The following is a 21450-nucleotide window of genomic DNA, read 5'->3' on the forward strand; positions in this document are numbered from 1 at the left end:
TGTGGCACTACTAGAATAGTGCAGTACAGTAAATGATAAATTAATTCCAATATTAGCTTACATTTTAAACAAAGTCTCTCCAAGCTATTACTATTACTATATAGTATATTTTAAAGCAACTACAATGACATCTCCTAGTGCAAACTTAAGAGACAAAATATATATATTACGGTGTGAAGGACTGTATATGAAGTGAGCAATTAATCCTAATTTTAATTTTTAAAAATCAGTAGTTTACAGCTCTGGAAAAAAATAAGAGACCACTTAAAAATTATGAGTTTCTTTGATTTTGCCAAATTTAAAATCTCTGGAATATAACCAAGAGGAAGATCAAGGATTACAAGCCATCAAACCAAACTGAACTGCTTGAAATTTTGCAACAGGAGTTTTATCCAAAAGCAGTGTGTAAGACTGGTGAAGGATTTCTGGACTCTTAAAACTTTATGAATATGAATGTTTTCTTTGTATTATTTGAGGTCTTAAAGCGCTGCGTCTTTTTTGTTATTTCAGCCATTATCTTATTTTCTACAAATAAATTGGAATTTGGGAGAAATGTTGTTTGTAGTTTATAGAATAAAACAACAATGTTCATTTTACTCAAACATAAACCTATAAATAGCAAAATCAGAGAAACTGATTCAAAAACTGAAGTGGTCTTTTAATTTTTTTTTTTAAAGAGTTTTATATATATATTTTTACAGAAGGTTACATGAGGTTAATGTTACTAGCAGGCAATGGGAGCCTGTGATCATTACAGTTACCTCATAACATTAATATTTTTTAAATGTTTGAATTATTAAAATGTTAAGATGTAAACAAAGTCATTTACAGTCAACTTAGAGTAGAATTAGAGAAATCTAGAGTAGTAATTGTTCATAGTGGTGGCAAATAGAACAAGACACTTAAGGAGATTAATGCCTCTAAAAGCTATTATGTTGGTTAAAAATGCATGGCCTCAAACACAGCCTTGTTTTTATTTGCATAAATTCAGCACTCAAAGTGCGCTGGTACACAAGTGGGAATATAGAGTACATTTTACTCTTGGCTGAATTAGGACCTTTTCCAGAATTCTGAGAAAATGGACAATTATTGATCTTATAATCCAGTACAATTAAAAATGCATAATAATAAAAAAAAATCTGTAGGTTTCTCTCTAATGAACCAAATGACATCAAACCACTCTTAACTTGCCCAAATTAGCTGATTTATGCAGAAATCCACTAAAATAACCCCTGCCCTGAAAAAAGCTCATAGGCGTGGATACTGACCTTGCAGAAGAGGCGAGGATCCAGGCGTGTCAGCTTAGGGGGCATGTACTGCTTGTACATGTTGTAGAGCTCGTGGAAGGGCGCTCGGGAAGGGAAACCGCCCTGCATCAAGTCCAGGACCGATACCATCCCTGAGAAACAGCACAGTAAACTCACATTAAATCCACACAGACTAAACTTGTAAGAAATCAAAGAAAGCAGCTTCTTTAAAGGCTCAGTGCAGATTTGGTCTCCTGCACAGTATTTCAGTCACAAACAGAAGCACCTGGAGGCTGAAAGAGTCTGAAAAAACAAAATAAGCTTGTTTACTTAACCTCAGGCGTGGGTGAAAAGCTTAAGATTAACTGTTCTTTTTCAAAAACGTCAGATTTTCTTTCTGATCCCTTTAAACATATACTACAAAAAAGTGCCATTCTTAAAAAAAGCTTCTTAACCTTGCAAGATTAGCCAAGATAGGTTTGATGTCAAAATGCTGTTACTTTAGTTAAGTACTGGTGCCAAAATGCTTATTTTGCTATCCAACACTGAAAGCAAATAGTTTATCAAATCGTTTCTATAAATATGTGCAGACTTAAGGATGTGAATTAGAGCACAATATGAACTTATGAAATACAACAAGGAACAATAGATGCTGAAAGCTGGTGTTGTACCGAATCCTATTATCTCATCATGCAGCCATATCAACATTACACTCCTGAATATTCATAAAAAAACAAAACTGCCCAAACAACCCTAATATAACCCATATGAGCATCAGACTAGTATGTAAAAGCTACACTACATGAGAGGCAAATGTTTCTTAGCTTCTTAATTCCATCCCATCTTAATTGGTGCTGTACTATTGGACGTGTACTAGAGCTAGAGTGAAGCTACTGCATCGTTTAAGCGTTAAAAATGAAAACGGCTAGTAGATCGACTAGTTCTTGTGTTTACTGTTCATGCTCAGTTTTCATTGGCTGTTGAGTCGCTGACCAGTATACATTACCAGATTATGCTTATTTAGTTTCAATTTTTTTATTACAGTCTAATTTTAATTCGTTTTTTTATCCTCCAATTTAGTTTGTTTTAATTCGTTTTAGAGCGGGTTTTGCTTATTTCTATTAGTTTTTATTTTTTGATTAATGTTTAGTTTTATTAGTTTAGTTTAGTTTTTTTTTTGTTTTATAAACACTCAATACAGTTCCAGTTAGTTACCGTTTTTTTGTTTTAATTACCGCTTTTATTAGTTTCAGTTAACAAAAATGTTTTTTGACATCCAGTTTTAGTTATTTAGTTTGTTTACATTTACAATAATAACCTTGAACTAGGGCTGCACGTTTTGGACAAAATATCTAATTGCGATTTTTCCACAGAATATTAAGATTGTGATTTAAATTGTGATTATTTTTTATCCATTAAACCCTAAACCTGTATTAGTGGTTAACATATCTATCAAATATAATTATAAACTTCTTTCCACATAATTTTATTTTATTTATTTATTTTTTTTTTACATTTTAAGGAACAAAAAAGAAAAATTGTTACTATTTCAAAATCCCAACTATTTCATTATCTCTCTGCAACTGTTTGACTCCTATTAAAAAAAAAAATCTGCAGGCTAGACGCAAAAGTTTCGTAGTGTAACCCCAGCTTAAATTGACTTCTATTGTTTGTTAGTACTGATAGACTTACAACTACAGTTTAAAACTAAAGAATTGAAATTTGGAAACCAAACAAGCCCAACAGCTCTACAAACAAAGCAAAATTATATATATATATATATATATAGTGTGAATATTATATATTCACACTGGGAAAAAGCATCAGCTTGTCTAAAAGAGCTGAGTAAAACTTTAATATTATATATAATCAATATCAGTACACTTTATCTACACATTTCAAGAAATCAGGCTTCATTCCATTAAAGCAGAGATCAAAATCAACTCCTGGGAGAACATTACACCTACAGCAACTCATCTAATAAAGAGGCACTGATTCACAAAACGTCTTGAATGAGGGCTTAATTTGCAGATAATACAGCTGTTCTGTGGGTGATGAGCTGCAGTCATTATCCTAAACATGTGTCATCTAATGGGCATCGGTTTCTCTTCAATTCAGAATAAGCAGAGCAGGCGGATAAAGAAGAGAGCGTGATGAGAAAAGTCTGATGAAGAGTTCTTGTGTCGTGTCTCGTAAGGAAGTGTGAGTAAAGATGCTGAGTGTGAAGCTCTGACCTGAGCACTGGAGCTGGGAGAGAATCTGAGCTCCTTCAAACTGGTGGCTGACCATCTTCAGATTGGGCTTCACACAGCGGATAAAACTAGAACCCTGTCACAGACAAACACATCTGAAGTTCAGACACACTACACACTACAGATACACAAAGTGGATTTGTTGAAATAACCTAGTTTAATCAAACCTTGTCTACTGATATAGTCATTTAATGGAATAGCTCAGCTAGAATATTGATTGTACACAGTAGTTTTAGGAGTTACGTCTAGTCATAAACTAAATTTTTACTGTGTAAATTAATATCTTAATTTTGTAGCATGGTGGCCTTTCCCAGCTGAGGAACTGAACCCTAATATTTCTTGTAAAATAAAATTGTCTTAACATAGAAAAGTACATACTTTCTTGATTTTACCAAATTGAAAACCTGTTGTCTGTAGTTTATGGAATAAAATAACAATGTTCATTTTACTTAAACATAAACCTATAAATAGCAAAATCAGATAAACTGATTCAGAAATTGAAGTGATCTCTTTTTTTTTTTTTTTTTTTCAGAGCTGTATTTGTATCGGGTGCATAAAGGGTTGCCCCAATTCTAAAGGGAAGGATTTTAACCCTTCATTTGTCACTCTGTTACATTCGGAAAAAGGGGTGGGGCTACAAAAGAGAAATGGGGTTGGGTGTGAGAGAGGCAAAAGATGAATTTCTCAACTTTGCTGCATTACTACAGACATTAATAAAAATAAAAAGGGAGCTAAAGTGTCAGTAAGTTTCAGTTAAACCACTCTGAATGCTCACATCTAAACAGCTGAATTGAGCTGCTTTCACAGTAAATGTGGAAATTTGCCCCTGTGCTTTGAAACACATGGTTTTAAATGGGATGTGCGGAGCAGGCAAAGATTTTTGAGGCAAAAAAAAAAATAAAAAATCAGGAGTAGGCACAGCTGTTAATAGAGTCTCCTGTGGCAGAAGAGTGGGGTCATGTAAAGTTCATATATTTTTCCAAATTCGGTTGGGACTCAAAAATCAGCTACCGTGCTGTCTACCAATGGGCAGTAAAGATAAACAGACGTTGTCTCGAGACACCAACTAAACACCTCGTTTAGTGTAAAACAGAACAATGTGGAATCATTAATGTGCTGATTTAAGAGTGCATGTTTATAATTACCGTGCTGCGAAGTTTTTCCAGTAGGATGTTCAGCTGGGTCTGTCAGATCAAGAAAAAACAAAATATTTTTTGTTCTTGGTGCAACTCGACCACTTTATGCCACACCACAAACACGTGCGTGTTACATTTTCATCTCCCAAAGCCTAAAGCCGTCCACAACAGAATCCTCCAATGCAGGAATGTTAGGATCAATTGTGCAGCACAGCCCTGACGTTTCAAAACACACACAGACACAAAGACAGCCAAGGACAAAAACAGAGGAACAGAAGAAAGAACGGACACAGCATAAAAGACAGGGAGACACAGAAACACAAAGGAAGGCAGAGCAGGAGAGGAACGCTTTCTCCACATGGCTGCTGAGGAACGCCATGCAGATGGACACACAGACGCACAAACATGTGAGTGCAAAACAGTGTGGGATACCTGGCTGACAACTGCTTTTAGGCCACCGTCTTCACAGATACAGCCTCCGAGGATACTACATTCATATGCATCTCACTGTGCATGGGAAGACAGAGGATAGCATCTCTCTCTTTCTCTTTTCCTCCTTTACTCCTTTCTTCCCTCCCCCTACAGTCTCAGATTATTAGATAAGCTGGAACAGGGCACTCACTGCAGGCAGGGGAAGATCCACACTGATTTGGGTAACAGATCATTACTACATTACTATCATTACTACAGCAGCGCTTTACCCAGCAAAGTACAAACATGCTGATCTGTCGTCCAGCAGCGGCTCTGCTGCCTTCATTTATTAATAAAGCCGCGTGAATAATAACCCTATTATTAAAACTGAACTGCAAATTTGTTTTTGGACAAATTGCGACTTTCAAAGCTTAAAACAAGCTTCAGTTTCTTTATTATCTGAATGACTAGCTCACAGAAAATCCAATCTACCCTAACTGGCCACTACCTGGACTTGCAGGTAATTTTGTGAAATACTTTCCTGATGGCACTTTCTGTAATTGTCAGACTATAAGTCTCACTTAAAATACTTTAATTTTCTCAAAAATCATCAGTGTGCCTTATGTATACATTTTACCTGTCAGGTTTTAAAGAGCAGTATATTCATTACATATAGCTGAAGTGCAGCATTATACAGTTTAGTTCTGCAGCAGAAATAACCCGCATAATCCGCTAAGCGCTAGCCATTTGTCCGTTCACAGGTGAGTATTATTGGCCTGTAGTCTGCTGCTAACGCCCTCTAGCACTGCTGGAGCATCATTAGCATTAACCACTAACCATGCTAACCATTTGGCCATTCAGAGAAGAGTAATATCTGACTGTATTCTGCATGTTTGCTGTGTTAAAACAAGCTAGTTAATATCGTCATGTTTTACCGGAACATTCAGGGTTCCTCAATGTATTGCTGTCGGGCAGCAGTTAGGCGGCATAAGTGGTTAGCCTCTAATGCTCCAGCTTTAGGGTAAATCTGGAAATCTAAGCTTGCTGAAGATAAATGGAAGAACTTTACTTAACCAAATGAACAGTTTTCAGGTGAGAAATCTGTGTAGATTAACATCTAGCGCATGGTTAACTTGCCAGATTTGTTACAAAATGTTTTTTTTTTTTTTTTAAGAATTACAGTTTTGTTTACTTTACTTAGCTTAGTTTAGTCTGCTGAATTACAAGGGAAACATTGCTACACCCCTGATCCTAACAGGTGCCACTTAAAGTGGCAGTTCATATTATTTTGTTTCTAAACTGAAAGCAGAAGCATTTCTGAGTGGAGAAGTGCTAAAATATTGTGATTAATGGTACCAGTGTGCTGAAACGACCATCCCTGCTATGCCTAATATATGTTCATTCTAAAAACTGGGGTGTCAGGTCACTTTTTGCAGGAGTTCTTCTGTCTACGTCACGCGTCTTTACATACTCACATCACATTTTCAGCCTCTAAAAGTGGATCCGGCTCAGTTTTACTGATCGTTAGCGGCTGGTGGAGCAATGGAGACTTCAGAAGAAGAAACTCAGAACTCAGCAGCTCATCAATTCATAGTAAAACCAAAGAAAACAAAACAAAAATATACTACTACTACTCCTACTACTTAATTAAAAATATAATTAAAATATGATATTTTCATATAAAAAAAATAATATAAAACTGCTTATTATAAACTAGACTGCAGCCAGACTGCCATTATTCATTCAACAATTTGTCCCCCACCCTCTTCCAGCCTCTCAGGCTAACCTTGGTCTTTTCTATTTTGCAAGGCACCGGTCTACTGTTGTGTGGCTTAAATGCAAATGGGCACCTTGAAGAACATATGAACACTAGAGGTCAGGAGGTTGGGTCTTATTAAAGCAGTAAAAGAAAAGGAAAGTGAACTAAAGGTTCCTTTTAGTCTTCAGCCACCAGCCACCTCTCTCTCCCACTTCCTCACTCTTTTGTTCATCATTTCTCTATTCTCTCCTTTTATCTGGCACAAATCACAAGGGAGGGGTGGAGAGAGAGCAGAGGGAGAAAGGGAACAGTAGAAAAGTTGAAGGAAAAAAGGGCAGGAAGGAAAGACATAAGAGAAACACACATGTAGACACACACACACACACACACATAGGCTTCCACATGCCACAGGACTCAGAGAGACACAGAACACACTCCACTGCCCGGCTGTGCGCTAGCTGTGTGCCTGGGGCATCTGTGGGCTAACTACAAATCTATACTACTAACTGCCCTTTGCTGTGTTAAACAGATTATTACTGACATAAAACTCACTTCTCACCCGGTTGTGGGTTTTAAAATTGGTCCTTAAACACTCACACACACTCACACACACTCACACACACTCACACACACACTCACACACACTCACACACACTCACACACACTCACACACACTCACACACACTCACACACACTCACACACACTCACACACACTCACACGTAAACAAGTGAAATGTTCAGAAGTGTAAATTTTCTGCCTCACCTTAAATTTGTTGCCCACACTGATGAAGCTGAGTTTACCAGCTTTCTGCTTGACATCTTTGGAGTTGATGGAGTTTTCAAAAAGCTCTCGTATAAACCGATCTTTAGACTCGCTCACGAGACTCTCCAGAGACATGTGCAGAGCATCGTTATTCTTCTCCACAAACTGACCCTAAAAGGGGGGAAACAGAAATAAAGTAATAAAGATAAAACACATTAAAGGTAGGAACAAAGAAACAAAAGGGGAAAAAAGAAGAAAAAATTAACAAAGAAAACCGAAAAAAAAAATCAAAAAGAGAAAACATAAGGTAATAAAAGCAGAAAGGAAAGGAATAAAAGCAGAAAAATTAAGAAAATAAAGAGAAAGTCAAAATGAAAAATGAAAAACAAAAGACTGAAACAAGGCCTGTCACAATAATTACATTATCGACTTATCGAACAATAAATAGGCACTACCTCAATAATATTTGATAATCGCGATATCGTCTATTGTGTTAAATTAAAAAGAACAGTATTTTAGCCAGTCAAGCTGTAAAAAATCTTCAATAACTGCAACTCCATACACATGGTGTGGACTGCAGTAGGTAAAGAAAAGAGTATACATTTCCCAAGCTATGATTACTTAAACTTTTGTTGTATTTAAAGGGGTGTAAATGCTTTGTATAAATGTCGGTGACTGGTCTTAAAATAACAATAATATTGTTTATCGCAATAATTTCCGAGATGATATATCGCTCACAAAAAATTGCTATTGTGATAGGCCTAACTGAAACAAAGCCAAACAAACAAATAAATAACTAGTAAAAAATTAAACATAATTTAGATAAGATAAAAGTGAATAATAAAGTGATAAATGAAGAAACAAGAGAAAGAAATAAAAAGAAAAGGGAAAAAAGGGAATCACAAACAGAATGAAAGAAAAAGGGTCAAGAGAAATGAATCAAGAACAATCAAGAATCAAGATAGAAACAAATACGAACACAAAAAACAAGTAAAATTGAAAGATGGACAGAAAATGACATCAATGACATAACAGCATTTAGCACAGTGCTAACGCTTCTACCTTTCTGCATGTTTACATTCACAAATATTCACTTTTATTAGTTCACCACAAATGTTCAGGAAGAGAGGAAGCTCTGGGGCAGAGCAAAAGACAGGTTGCTAAACGGCCGGAGAAAGGTGTTAACTAGCCATCAATATACTGCAGAGCTGACATTCAACACCATCAGAACACTAAGAGGTGTGTGTGTGCGTGTGTGTGTGTGTTTGTGTACCGTCTCATAACAAACTGCTCCTGCAAAATGTCTGACGATAAATCCTTCATCATCCCTCACATTCCTGTGCACCGCCAGCTTCGACTTCCTGGGGACCTGAAAGGGCAGACACACACAGACATACACAGACTTAGATACACAAACATCCTTTCATTCTCTTTATCCAACTACAATCACTCTACTTCCTCTAGAACAGCCCCCAGGTAAAGGCCAATTTATACTTCTCCGTCAAACCTACACTGTAGCCTACGAGTCACCAAGTCCCCTACGTAGCCTAGAGTCCCCTCCCACACATTCCCGCCTTTGCAGTTTACGTGATACGCTGATACGTGCACACAGAAGTATAAACATGCTCCGCTGCGTAGTGCACTCTCAATGAATATGCATTGGCTACGCTGTAGGTTCGTCGCAGAAATATAAATTGGGCTTCACAGTCACCAAGCCCAGGTGTACTTTCAGCTAACAAAACTACAAAATGTCAGCCATGTTTTCTTCCAGCAGTGCAGCTACTCACAGTCAAGCGGAAGTGGTTTTTGTGTTTGTTGTGGACAGTCTCAGTAAAGTGCTGATCGCTGGGTTGAGGTAGACGGTTCTCTTCATCCAGAATGTCCAAGATGCCCACTAGTTTTGACTCCACCAGGTCTAAAACACAAACAACACAAACAACATATCATGTAAGCAGGCCTGTCACGATAACAACATTTTCAGGAAGATATATTGTCCCAGAAATTATTGCGATAAAACGATAATATCGTAATTTTAAAAAGCCACTATAGAAAATGTTTTTTTCCTGCTTCAGGGCTCCCAAAGGAGCTTTAAGACAGTGCCACAGTAATAATATACTAGTATAATACTACTATTAGACCATTTTACATTAAAACTAACTTTTTATTATTAAGAGCAGACATTGGGCTTCTAATATAAAAATATTTTAATGTCTTAAATAACTAAAAAAAAAAAAAAAAAAAGTACAACCACCCTGGGACTAAACAGATTAAACAGATCTTTATGAAAAAATAAAGTAACAACATATAGATTAAAGTAACATTTACATTAATTTAACTTTTTTTACTCTGGACACAAAGGCACTTGCAGATTCCTTTTTCTGATCATATATATATATGATATAAAACAGAAATTAGCTCAAAAACACATGTTTATATGATCGAAGACAGATGGCTCAGCAGGCCAGAGCTCTTGCTATAAATGTTTTGTTTTTTTATTATTGTAACTTTCAGACAAATTCCGAGCAAGAAACTCCAGCATGTTAACTGTGTGTCAAAAATTATTGCGGTTAAAAAAAATTATCAGTAAAACCATTGACACTACCTGCCTAAAATGCTGCTACTTTCCTGACCAAAACAGCACATTTGACAAGACCTATGAAGAAATCCTGAGACTTTTGGCAACGAGATGTTACAGCAGATCCCTCAACTATCATTACAAGGTAGACCTGATCTGCTGTGGAATTAGGTAAACACACACCTTCCACAGGTTAAAAAAAAAAAATATATATATATATATATATACAGTTGTGGTCAAAAGTTTACATACACTTGTAAAAAAACATAATGTTATGGCTGTCTTGAGTTTTCAATAAGTTCTACAACTCTTATTTTTCTGTGATAGAGTGATCGGAACACATACATGTTTGTCACAAAAAACAGTCATAAAATTTGGTTCTTTCATAAATTTATTATGGGTCTGCTGAAAATGTCACCAAATCTGCTGGGTCAAAAATATACATACAGCAACTTTAGTATTTGTTTACGTGTCCCTTGGCCATTTTCACGGCAACTAGGCGCTTTTGGTAGCCATCCACAAGCTCCTGGCAAGCTTCAGGTCGAATGTTTGACCACTCTTCTTGACAGAATTGGTGCAGTTCAGCTAAATGTGATGGTTTTCTTGCATGAACCCGTTTCTTTAGCACTGTCCACATGTTCTCAATGGGGTTTAAGTCAGGACTTTGGGAAGGCCATTCTAAAACCTTAATTTTAGCCTGGTTTAGCCATTCCTTTACCACTTTTGATGTGTGTTTTGGGTCATTGTCTTGTTGGAACACCCAACTGCGCCCAAGACCCAACCTTCGGGCTGATGGTTTTAAGTTTTCCTGCAGAATTTGGAGGTAATCCTCCTTCTTCATTATCCCATTTACTTTCTGCAAAGAACCAGTTCCACTGGCAGCAAAACATCCCCAGAGCATAATACTACCACCACCATGCTTGACAGTAGGCATGGTGTTCCTGGGATTAAAGGCCTCACCTTTTCTCCTCCAAACATATTGCTGGGTGTTGTGGCCAAACAGCTCAATTTTTGTTTCGTCTGACCAGAGAACTTTCCTCCAGAAGGTTTTATCTTTGTCCATGTGATCAGCAGCAAACTTCAGCCGAGTCTTAAGGTGCCTTTTCTGGAGCAAGGGCTTCTTTCTTGCACGGCAGCCTCTCAGTCCATGGCGATGTAAAACACGCTTGACTGTGGAGACTGACACCTGTGTTCCATCAGCTTCCAAATCCTTGCAGACCTGCTTCTTGGTGATTCTTGGTTGACTCTTGACCATCCTGACCAATCTCCTCTCGGCAGCATGTGATAGCTTGCGTTTTCTTCCTGATCGTGGCAGTGACACAACTGTTCCATGCACTTTATACTTGCGTATAATTGTCTGCACAGTTGCTCTTGGGACCTGTAGCTGCTTTGAAATGGCTCCAAGTGACTTCCCTGACTTGTTCAAGTCAATAATTCGCTTTTTCAGATCCACACTGAGTTCCTTTGACTTTCCCATTGTAGCTTTTGTAGCTGAGTCTAATCACTGGGTCAAATGAGCCCTATTTAAATGGGCTCATGAGAAGTCAACAGCTGTAGTCAATCAGAATCACTTACAAGAAGTGAAGAGGCCATGACATGAAGCTAATTTGATTGACACAACTCGCTACATCACCAAAATTGACAAATTTTGTTGCTGTATGTATATTTTTGACCCAGCAGATTTGGTGACATTTTCAGCAGACCCATAATAAATTTATGAAAGAACCAAATTTTATGACTGTTTTTTGTGACAAACATGTATGTGTTCCGATCACTCTATCACAGAAAAATAAGAGTTGTAGAACTTATTGAAAACTCAAGACAGCCATAACATTATGTTTTTTTACAAGTGTATGTAAACTTTTGACCACAACTGTATATATATATATGCATCACTAGCAATCCAAGCGACATAAAATAAAACAGAACTAATAAGACCAAGCATCCTTCTTTTACTGCTCGAGGAGTCAGGCAAGACTTTAAGCTCCAAGTGCACAAGGAAGCAAAACTTGCATTAGAAAAAAACAGCACTAGAAGATCCACAACTCAGAAAGGATCTAGTCACCTCTGGGCTGCTGTTGGTCCTAGCTAATTCCAGAGATAATCTCAAATTTGTGATATTTGTGAATTCTGTTTGACAGGCGACTGTTTCCCACCACTGAAACCCTGACTCATTGCTGTCATGTATGTTTCCTTCTCCTCACATCCATTTCTACTTTCCGTATGGCCTTTATTCCTTCTACCTAATGTAAAAGTCTAATTAATCCAGATATCACTGTCCAAAAAGAGTCGCAGTAACCCAAATTGGCTTGGCTCCTTTTAGTGCTTGGTTCTAATGCTTTTAGTGAGATTCTGTTTTGTGTCTTGGTTAGTCTTAGTGCTTCTATCTCATTCTCTTAGTGAGGCTCTGTTTTTGACTCTTGGTTACTCAAGTGCTTTTATCTCATCCTCTTAGTGAGGCTCTGTTTTTGACTCTTGGTTACTCTAAGTGCTTTTATCTCATCCTCTTAGTGAGGCTCTGTTTTTGACTCTTGGTTACTCTAAGTGCTTTTATCTCATCCTCTTAGTGAGGCTCTGTTTTTGACTCTTGGTTACTCTAAGTGCTTTTATCTCATCCTCTTAGTAAAGGTTGTGTTTTTGAATCTTGGTTACTCTAAGTGCTTTTATCTCATCCTCTTAGTGAGGTTCTGTTTTTGACTCTTGGTTAGTCTTAGTGCTTTTATATCATTCTCTTAGTGAGGGTCTGTTTTTGACTCTTGGTTACTCTACATGCTTTTATCTCATCCTCTTAGTGAGGGTCTGTTTTTGACTCTTGGTCTCTTTTAGTGCTTTTATCTCATCCTCTTAGAAAGGTTATGTTTTTGACTCTTGATTATTCTAAGTGCTTTTATCTCATCCTCTTAGTGAGGCTCTGTTTTTGACTCTTGGTTACTTTAAGTGCTTCTATCTCATCCTCTTAGAAAGGTTATGTTTTTGACTCTTGGTTATTCTAAGTGCTTTTATCTCATCCTCTTAGTGAGGCTCTGTTTTTGACTCTTGGTTACTTTAAATGCTTTAATCTCATCCTCTTAGTGAGGCTCTGTTTTTGACTCTTGGTTACTCTTAGTGTTTCTTTCTAATGCCCATAGGGAGTTTTAACTGCAGTTGTTGGCCTGAGATTGATCATTAGTGCTCTGCGAGTGCATTTCTATAAAGCTGCTCTGGGACTGCTGTAAAGTGTCTGTTGTAAAAGTGTAATTGAACAGTGCAATACAAATCAAATTGGATTGAAGTAAAGAATGCGTACACTCATTTCACAGAGGAACAGAGCTTCTTTCAGTGTTTTTTCTTCTCTTTACACCCAGCAGTCTGATTCCCAGCCACAGCAGCAGCCTGGTATTTTCCATTTGAGCTGGGTTTGATTCGAGCAGCACTCTATGTATAGCCAAGGGCAGTGGAGTGTGTAAGACCTAATTATGAACGTGAAAGTTAGCTCTACGCACAGTAGCGGTCCAGCTGTCAGTACAAATTAGAATGCTATGATAACAGAGCTCACAGTATCTCAGCAAAAAGAATTTAGGACAGACAGAAAGAAACACTGCATTAGAAAAGTAACAACACAAAGAGATATGAAAATAGAAGACCTGTCTGTGGCACTTACTAATCCATTTACTTCTGTTCCATGGAACAATGATCTGCTATTTTCTCAGCATGATAATGAGGATGCTATAACTGAAGAATACATATGAGGCTCATTTCAGTAATTTATTGCTTTATTGTTTTTTATTACCTTTTATTTCAATATTTGTTTTCTTTCATATAGAGAAAAATATCAGCCATTAAACTTCTGTTTTAGTTAACAAATGCTGGAGAAACTTTATGTGACCAGTATCTGTATGTTAATAAGATTTTAACAACTTACTTCAACACTTGGTAGTTATAAATGCATCTCTAGTTAGTCAGACTGAAATCTGGTTGCTAAGTAGGATGGAATATGATAATTCACTTGTTGACTATAAGGTGTTTTTGGTAAAATTACTTAATTGTTTTCTACTGCTGTGTAGAGTTTTTTGTTTTTATGTTTGGAAAATTTGTTACATTATATTTTTGTTAGTATTTTGAGTTTAGTTTAGTTGGTTATTTTCCATTTCACATTTTATTATATTTATTTAAATTGTGTTATTCATTATTCAGTCTTTTTTAATAGCAGGCATTATTTGCCTTACAGAGGCAAATCTCTTACAGAGCGTTTTAATCAGTGCGCCTTATAATCCAGTGTACCTTATGTTTGAAAATCGACCAGAAAATAGATTATTGATAGTGCACCTTATAATACGGTGCACCATATAGTGCAAAAAATGTGTATCAGGTATGTTTACACTTGCAATTTATGTGGTTTGGCCTCATTCACATTAGTCCTGATGTCCAGATGTGACAAACAAGTAACTAAGTACAAATTGTGGTGATCTATACTTTACTCAAGTAATTATTATGACTTTTTATTTCTATTCCTTACAATTTTACACAATTATCTGAACTTTATACTTCTTACATTAAAAAAATTACCTTGTTTATTTTTATTTCAGCTTGTTTTCATTCTGACTCGTCATCTTTCAAAAAAAAAAAAGAAATATCCAGATAAACCTCTTCATCCAGACAGAGTGAATTTAATTGAGGTTGGAAGAGAAGTAAAAACATATACCATTCCAACACCCTATTAGTTTTTACATGATCTATTTCAGTTGCACACGTCTTGCCACACTCTCAGCAAGAACATAGCAGATGTATGTAGTCTAGTATAAAGATGATCCGTGCAGAGACTCAAGAGAACTCAAGTGACTAACTAAGCTCCTTTAATATATTTATATTGTACTAAAATATATTTATTTTAATGGGCATATTTGCACTAAAAAAAAGGAGCGTAGTGCATCCCAAATTTTTCAACACTGATATTTTAATATAACATTATAATCATTATAACTTTTAGAAAAATGTGTTTTGGGGAGCGGGTGCGGGGTAGTGCACTATAGGCCTAAAATCTAATTGGATTTTCTCTTATATTACTTTTACTTTTATACTTTAAGCAGTTTTGAAAGCAGCACTTTTACTTGAGTAAAAAGCTTGAGTTGATACTTTGGTCCTGATACATGCATTAAGTGATCAGGCATAAACAGGGTCTAATTTTTGTGATAGTTCTATAGGGACATCAAAAACAACAAAGAAACAATATACTGTGCACAGTATCAAACGCAACTTTCACCCACAGTCACAAGAAAGACCAAAAAAAAATGTTACAAGACAAGAAAGTAAAAGAACAGATTCAGTAGACTAGAATCAGCATTTTAAAAATAAAGATTACATATCAAGACTTAAAAGATATAAAATTATATTAACTGTCAGATGCATGCAGGGTTTCTTAGTAATCCATAAAATCACAAGCAAGTTTAGTTACTATATGTGGTACAGCCAGATTATACAGACAGACCTTATAAAGCCTCCAGTAAATCTAAGATAAAGTACTTTTAATGTCACAGTAAATAAGCTAGGAAGTTTTATGAGTCAGACTCCGTATATCTGTCTAAGCTGTTTTATGTTTTAAGAACAATAGCTGTGTGACAATCAGCTGATCAGCTCACTAACGTTTTTTTTTTTATTTTTTTTTATGTAACACACCCATGTTAAATTGCACGTCATGATACAAAGAGGTAGACAATAATTAAATATCAATATATAAATGTGTAATAAAAGGTTTTGCATCAGGGCCAATATGCTCTAAACCTGCTAAAGTCTGGCTGCTGCTGTGTCTGTTAGCATCACAGGTTATACCTGGCTTGAGTTGGGATGTTGGCTAGCACTGCAGATAACCTGCTATTCAGGCCCCTATTGAGCCGGCAGCTACATACCAGTGTTCTGAGCTTTATAACTGAGGAGTTGAGTAAACTAAAGACATATCATTAAACAACAGGGCTTATCCTATCTAACCACCACAGTGTCCTCAATTAGTTGTCAACATTTAGTGATTAATCTAGCTCAAAACAACAGTTAGGATCAGTCCAGTGGACCTCCCAAAAATATAATAATCTCATAAAAAGTGCATCTATCAATCTATCAAAAGTGCATGGTGATGTATACCACAGATACCACAGCGGCTTTCATACTCATACAGTTGCAAAAAAAAGTATGTAACACTTTGGGATTACTTGTTTCCTGAAAGCTGGTCATTAAATGTGTTCTAAGTCACATCAATAGACAAACACAGTCTGCTTAAACTAATACCACACAAAAATGATATGTTTGCATGGTTTTATTGAACACAACGTGTTAACATTCACAGTGAGGGGGGTTCACATGACTTTCTTGCAACTGTAAATTTATTTATTTATTTATTTATTTTTTTACATACAGTGCTACTCAGATCCAGAACTAAATTTCTAATAAACTGCTAAAAAACAAAAACAGCTGGCCAAACTACTAAGATAAGTGGGCTCTGAGTGGTCCAGCAGGCTAAGAGCTGCCACTATAATCAGGAGATTACCTGTTTATGCCATGTTATTCTGTAGCTTGCCATCGACTAACGGAGCCCCGAGAGAGCACAATTGGCCTTGCTCTCTCTGGGTGGGTAGATGGCGCTCTGTCTCCCCACATCACTTCAAAGGGTGATGTCGATCAGCATGAGGTGTCTGTGAGCTGCTGTATCAGAACCGAGTCGCTGCGTTGTCCTCTGAACACGCTCGGCAATGCTGCATCAGCATCAGTTCAAAAAGAGGCAGTGGCTGACTTCACCCTAGTCTTCACCCTCCTGGTGTTGGGGAATCACTAGTGATAGAGGGAGTCCTGGTGAGTGGGTTGGGTAATTGGCCGAATAAATTGGGGAGATAATATGTGTACTTTCTTTTAACAAGAAACAATGAGAGAAGTCTGAATGAAAAGGGGATGTAATGCTCCTGGGGTAGAGGTTCATTAAGGGTGCAGCTCATACTGGAAATCCCAGAATGGTTTGTTCATTATGAGCGGTGGGCAGGAGCTGAACAGCGGGAGGTCGAAGGCATTGAGTGTGTGTGTGTGTGTGTGTGTGTGTGAGACAGAGCTTGCATGCAGGAGCTGGAGCTCCTTTACTGAAGGAGGCTGATGAGGTCCAGCTGCTCAGTGTTATCTCACTGTGAGAAAACATAAGTAAATCACATACACAAACACACACACAGAAAAAACATAAAAACATGGTGGAATAACCCTGATTTCTAATCACAGTTCTCCCCCACCAGTCTTACACACTGCTTTTGGATAACTTTATGCCACTCCTGGTGCAAAAATTCAAGCAGTTCAGCTTTGTTTGATGGCTTGTGATCATCCATCTTCCTCTTGATTATATTCCAGTAAAATAAAATAAAAAACGTATCTTTTTTAAGTGGACTCTTATTTTTTTCCAGAGCTGTATATTTTTGGACCTCAGTTTGTTAAAGGAAAAAAAAGTTGGACAAGGATATACAAGACTACAAATACAATAGCAATGTTCTTAAACATTAGAGTTTCAAATCCAATGGCCTACTACTTCAGGTTTACTCCTTCAAAACATGTGAAACCAGCCACCACCTCTTTTGGAACCGCCATTGATGTAGCACTGCTAGGCAGCCAGCGCGCTTAGAGGAAAGTGCAGTGACGCAGCTCTGATAGATCAGCTAACAGATGCCTGCGCTGACTAACATTACATTACAAGTGATGAGGAAGGAGAGCAGCACCTACCTACCAAGAAAAAGCAAGGCCAGTTGTGCGCTCTTGGAATCTGCTGGCTGTGTACATTGAATCGTGATCGCCATACCATGATTACTTTTATACTATATTATTACATCTCCAGTAGAGTGTCACAGACAACCAGACAGATACACAGAAAGTGTAGACAGGACAGCTTGAACAGACAGTATAAACAGATAGCATCAACAAGCAGAAGGACAAATAGAGAGGGTAGATAGTACTGTATATACAAATATACAGACAGACAGAAGGACAAACTTTGCAGATAAGACAATATACACAGACAAGACTGTGTAGAAATGCAAACTATGTAGACATGAACATTTTGACAGTCAGATGGTGAAGACAGGAAAAGGCAGACACACAGAACAGAATGGACAGAATGAACAGTGAAGACAGGAGAATGGAGACATAATACACAGACAGAACAGAACAGAACAGAAAGTGCAGCAGAGACTAAGTGTAGAAAAAGAGGTCTGGAAGATAATGGACGTACAGGGCAGTACAAACAGAGAGTATCATCCTAAGAGCACAATATACATGGCTACGAAGACAAGTACACTAACTGTGTGGAAAAATATTAGGAACTTCTTTTCTCGGAAATTCAATGTTTCGAAAGGATTCTAGTTTTGGAATCACTGACCAGATAATTTTTACCATACATTAAAGGTCTAATTCCATTGTTTTTTCATTTTAAAATGTCTAGTTGTGGTCTCTAGTATGAATGAATAAATGCCATATTAGCTGTTTCTTGAGGAGAAAAAAGTGCTCAGGTGTTTCTTTTTTAGCCCTGCTTTAGATCACTGATTTGGAGGACTCTGACGGAAGACAGGATTTGGCTGCTGCTCATAAATATTCATACATGCAAATATATCGCCTCTGATTGGCTAACAGCACTGCAGCAGAGAACGTCTACCAGCCTTCCTTCCACAGTCAATTTTAGAGCTCTGAAACTCAAAGAACAAAATGTTTTCAGAGATACAGCTATCGTTATAGTTATAAAGATACAGCACTGAGTGCTAGGTAAAGTTAACCCTTAAACTTCACTTAACGTCAGACTCTCAGCACTGGTTGACGTAGACACCTAACATCTCTCTGATCAACTCGTATTTCTGAAGCTTTTCTTTTACAAGCTTCTGCAGACAACGGAGGCTGAAGAACAGTTTTATATGCAGCATCATATACAACTCAGAGAGACCTACAGTATTATACAAAAAACAAGAAAAAATGGATTTTAAGCTCTTGCAGATATTGCGTTTTGCTGGAGGGGTCAGTGTGTATCAGGTTATATTAGTGTTGATAAGTCTTTATTCTGCTGATTCATAAGGCTCAATAGTTTTACACATTTTATTGTAGCTGTGGCTGAGGTTAAGTGGGTTTTCAATCCAGGCACACAGCAAAATCCAACACGGCATGGCATCAGAAGCAGCGTGCACGAAGACCTGAAACTGGTTTGTTCTCCAATTGAACAGAAATTACAGATGTGTACTGCTTTATTAAATGATGTTAGACTACAGCACCAGCAACACTGTAAGTCAGAGAGCAGAGGAGAAAACAGAACAGTAAAACTGGCTAAAAGTAATGTCTCAGCAAAAATTGCACAACTATATTGCACAACTAGCAATATAGAGGGCAGCTAAAATTATTGTTGTCATGTTCATTTATGGTACTACAAGTAAGGCCCAATAGTACCTCCTCCTCCTCTATGCCTCTTCGGCCCTTCTTCACCCTTTGCTATGGAGAAGCTACGTTCTCCTATCAACCATTTGTGTGCTTGTTTTTTTACGTTTAAATGTTTATGCCACAGACTGGTGTCCAGGTTCACACCACCGTTAGCATGACCTCTAACAATGCCAGTGTATTAAAAAAAAAAAAAAAAACACCATTTCTATCTATCCTCAGCTGCCCACAGACCAATAGCTGATGTGTTTCTCATCAGGTCACAACAGTGCATGTCACAAGTTTAATATGTGAAATCCTTATAGATTCAAATCAAGCTTTCAAATGACATGGATTATTTCGATTTATGTCATTTGAGGTGGATTGGCTGCATGATATTTTTTGGCAATACATATCGCGATATTAAACAATGTAGGATCCGTTACATTTCCAGCCCCGCCCCCATTCTCACGACAGAGATCCGGACAGACCGAGAGTCAGCACTTTAGAGTCAGCCAAGCACTCAAAACCCAAAGGAAAAGAGCAAAACAGTAAAAATAAAGCATTTAAATGGTCTTTTAAAAGGTAAATAGAAGCATTTTTCAGGGATTAAAAGTGTGAATTCAGTTGTAACTGGAAATATCTGTGCAAAACTATGCAGAACTGAGGTGCACAGCTTTGAATAGACTGTCTGCAGCTGTGTTTACAAGCACGTGTCCAACCACGTGGAGGGTCATGCGGCTACCTCGTGTTTACTCCTGCTCCAACCCCCCCGCCCCCCTTGCGCTTCCCCTCCCCTTCGCCCTTCTCAGGCAGCAGCAGACACAGAAACAGTGCGCACTGCAACATGTCGTGTTCGTTCTTATTGCCTTATTGGTCTTAATAGTGACATCGCAGATCCCGTGATGTGACTACTGTGCCTGCGCACATCGCAATTACGATGCTTAAACGATGTACTGTGCAGCCTTAATTCCAATTCAGATTGGTATCCAGTTAATGTGATATGTGGGTGTGAGCATACAAGGGCTGAGACCGAAGCTAATGGGTAACAGGAACATCCTCAGTTCATATTCCTCCATAGCAACAAGAACATGTGCGTCAAAAAAACGTCAAAACGCCCAAACCTAACTTAGTACGGCTATTTATGTACTAACTTAAAAGGCTTTACACTGTATGTGTGTGTGTAAAGGAGGAAAACACACCTATGCAGTCCTGATTGTCAACGTATTTCACTTCGTTCACTCCGAGACCCTCTTTCTGGTACAGTTCTTGCTCCTGAAAGGCAAACACAATACAAACACATTAAAAACTCTAGAATAATTTAGTGCTTGTGATTTACACAAAGTAAAACTAAAACAATATTGAAACATGTAGATTAGACAAAAGATATATATAGGCACAAATGCAGGGAATTTTTTTTAACAGGACAATGCAAATCTACATGCTGCACACATTAACAAAGGTATGACTGAAGGAAAACAGAGTCTGGATACTGGACTGGCCTGTCTGCAGTACTGACCTTTCCTAAATAGAGAATTTATAGAAAACTTTAGAGAAGAAAAAAACAGTTTGAAATGTGGTGGTACACATTACGACGTGTTTGCAGGAAGAATGGGACAAAACAATACATGAAAAACTTCTTCACTTGTCCTCAGACAAACTAGCTCTCCTTACATGTTTATGTAGTCAAAAGTAATGGCAACAAAGTAGCTTTAATGCTTCATTGTCTCAATTAGATTTTTGTGTGTTTTTGTGTGAGATGTGTTGCAGGCGTGATATGCAGGTGAATTCTTCTGTGTTTTTGCAGTCTTTTAGAGAAAGCGAGTGTGTTCAAATTTGATCATTTGCTTGATACATGCCTGTGTGTGTTGACCTGTGGCTGTATATTAACATGGATATTAAATAAAGCTGACCAGACA

The 21450-nt window shown here is 37.4% G+C and overlaps 1 protein-coding gene across 9 annotated transcripts in view; it reads right to left on the reverse strand.

Moving 5' to 3' along the window:
- myo6a (myosin VIa) overlaps window positions 1-21450 on the reverse strand; it is a 167087-nt gene that overhangs the window by 59552 nt on the left and 86085 nt on the right. For all 9 annotated transcript variants that reach the window (XM_049479598.1, XM_049479596.1, XM_049479582.1 and 6 more), the window contains exons 15-21: window positions 20734-20806; window positions 9357-9484; window positions 8843-8938; window positions 7570-7740; window positions 4645-4683; window positions 3482-3575; window positions 1269-1399 (exon numbers count right to left, since the gene is read on the reverse strand). In XM_049479598.1, coding sequence (XP_049335555.1) covers window positions 1269-1399; window positions 3482-3575; window positions 4645-4683; window positions 7570-7740; window positions 8843-8938; window positions 9357-9484; window positions 20734-20806 — 732 coding nt within the window. The remainder of the gene's footprint in view (window positions 1-1268; window positions 1400-3481; window positions 3576-4644; window positions 4684-7569; window positions 7741-8842; window positions 8939-9356; window positions 9485-20733; window positions 20807-21450) is intronic.

Source organism: Astyanax mexicanus, chromosome 1 (genome assembly GCF_023375975.1).
Source record: "Astyanax mexicanus isolate ESR-SI-001 chromosome 1, AstMex3_surface, whole genome shotgun sequence".
Lineage (NCBI taxonomy): Eukaryota > Metazoa > Chordata > Actinopteri > Characiformes > Acestrorhamphidae > Astyanax > Astyanax mexicanus.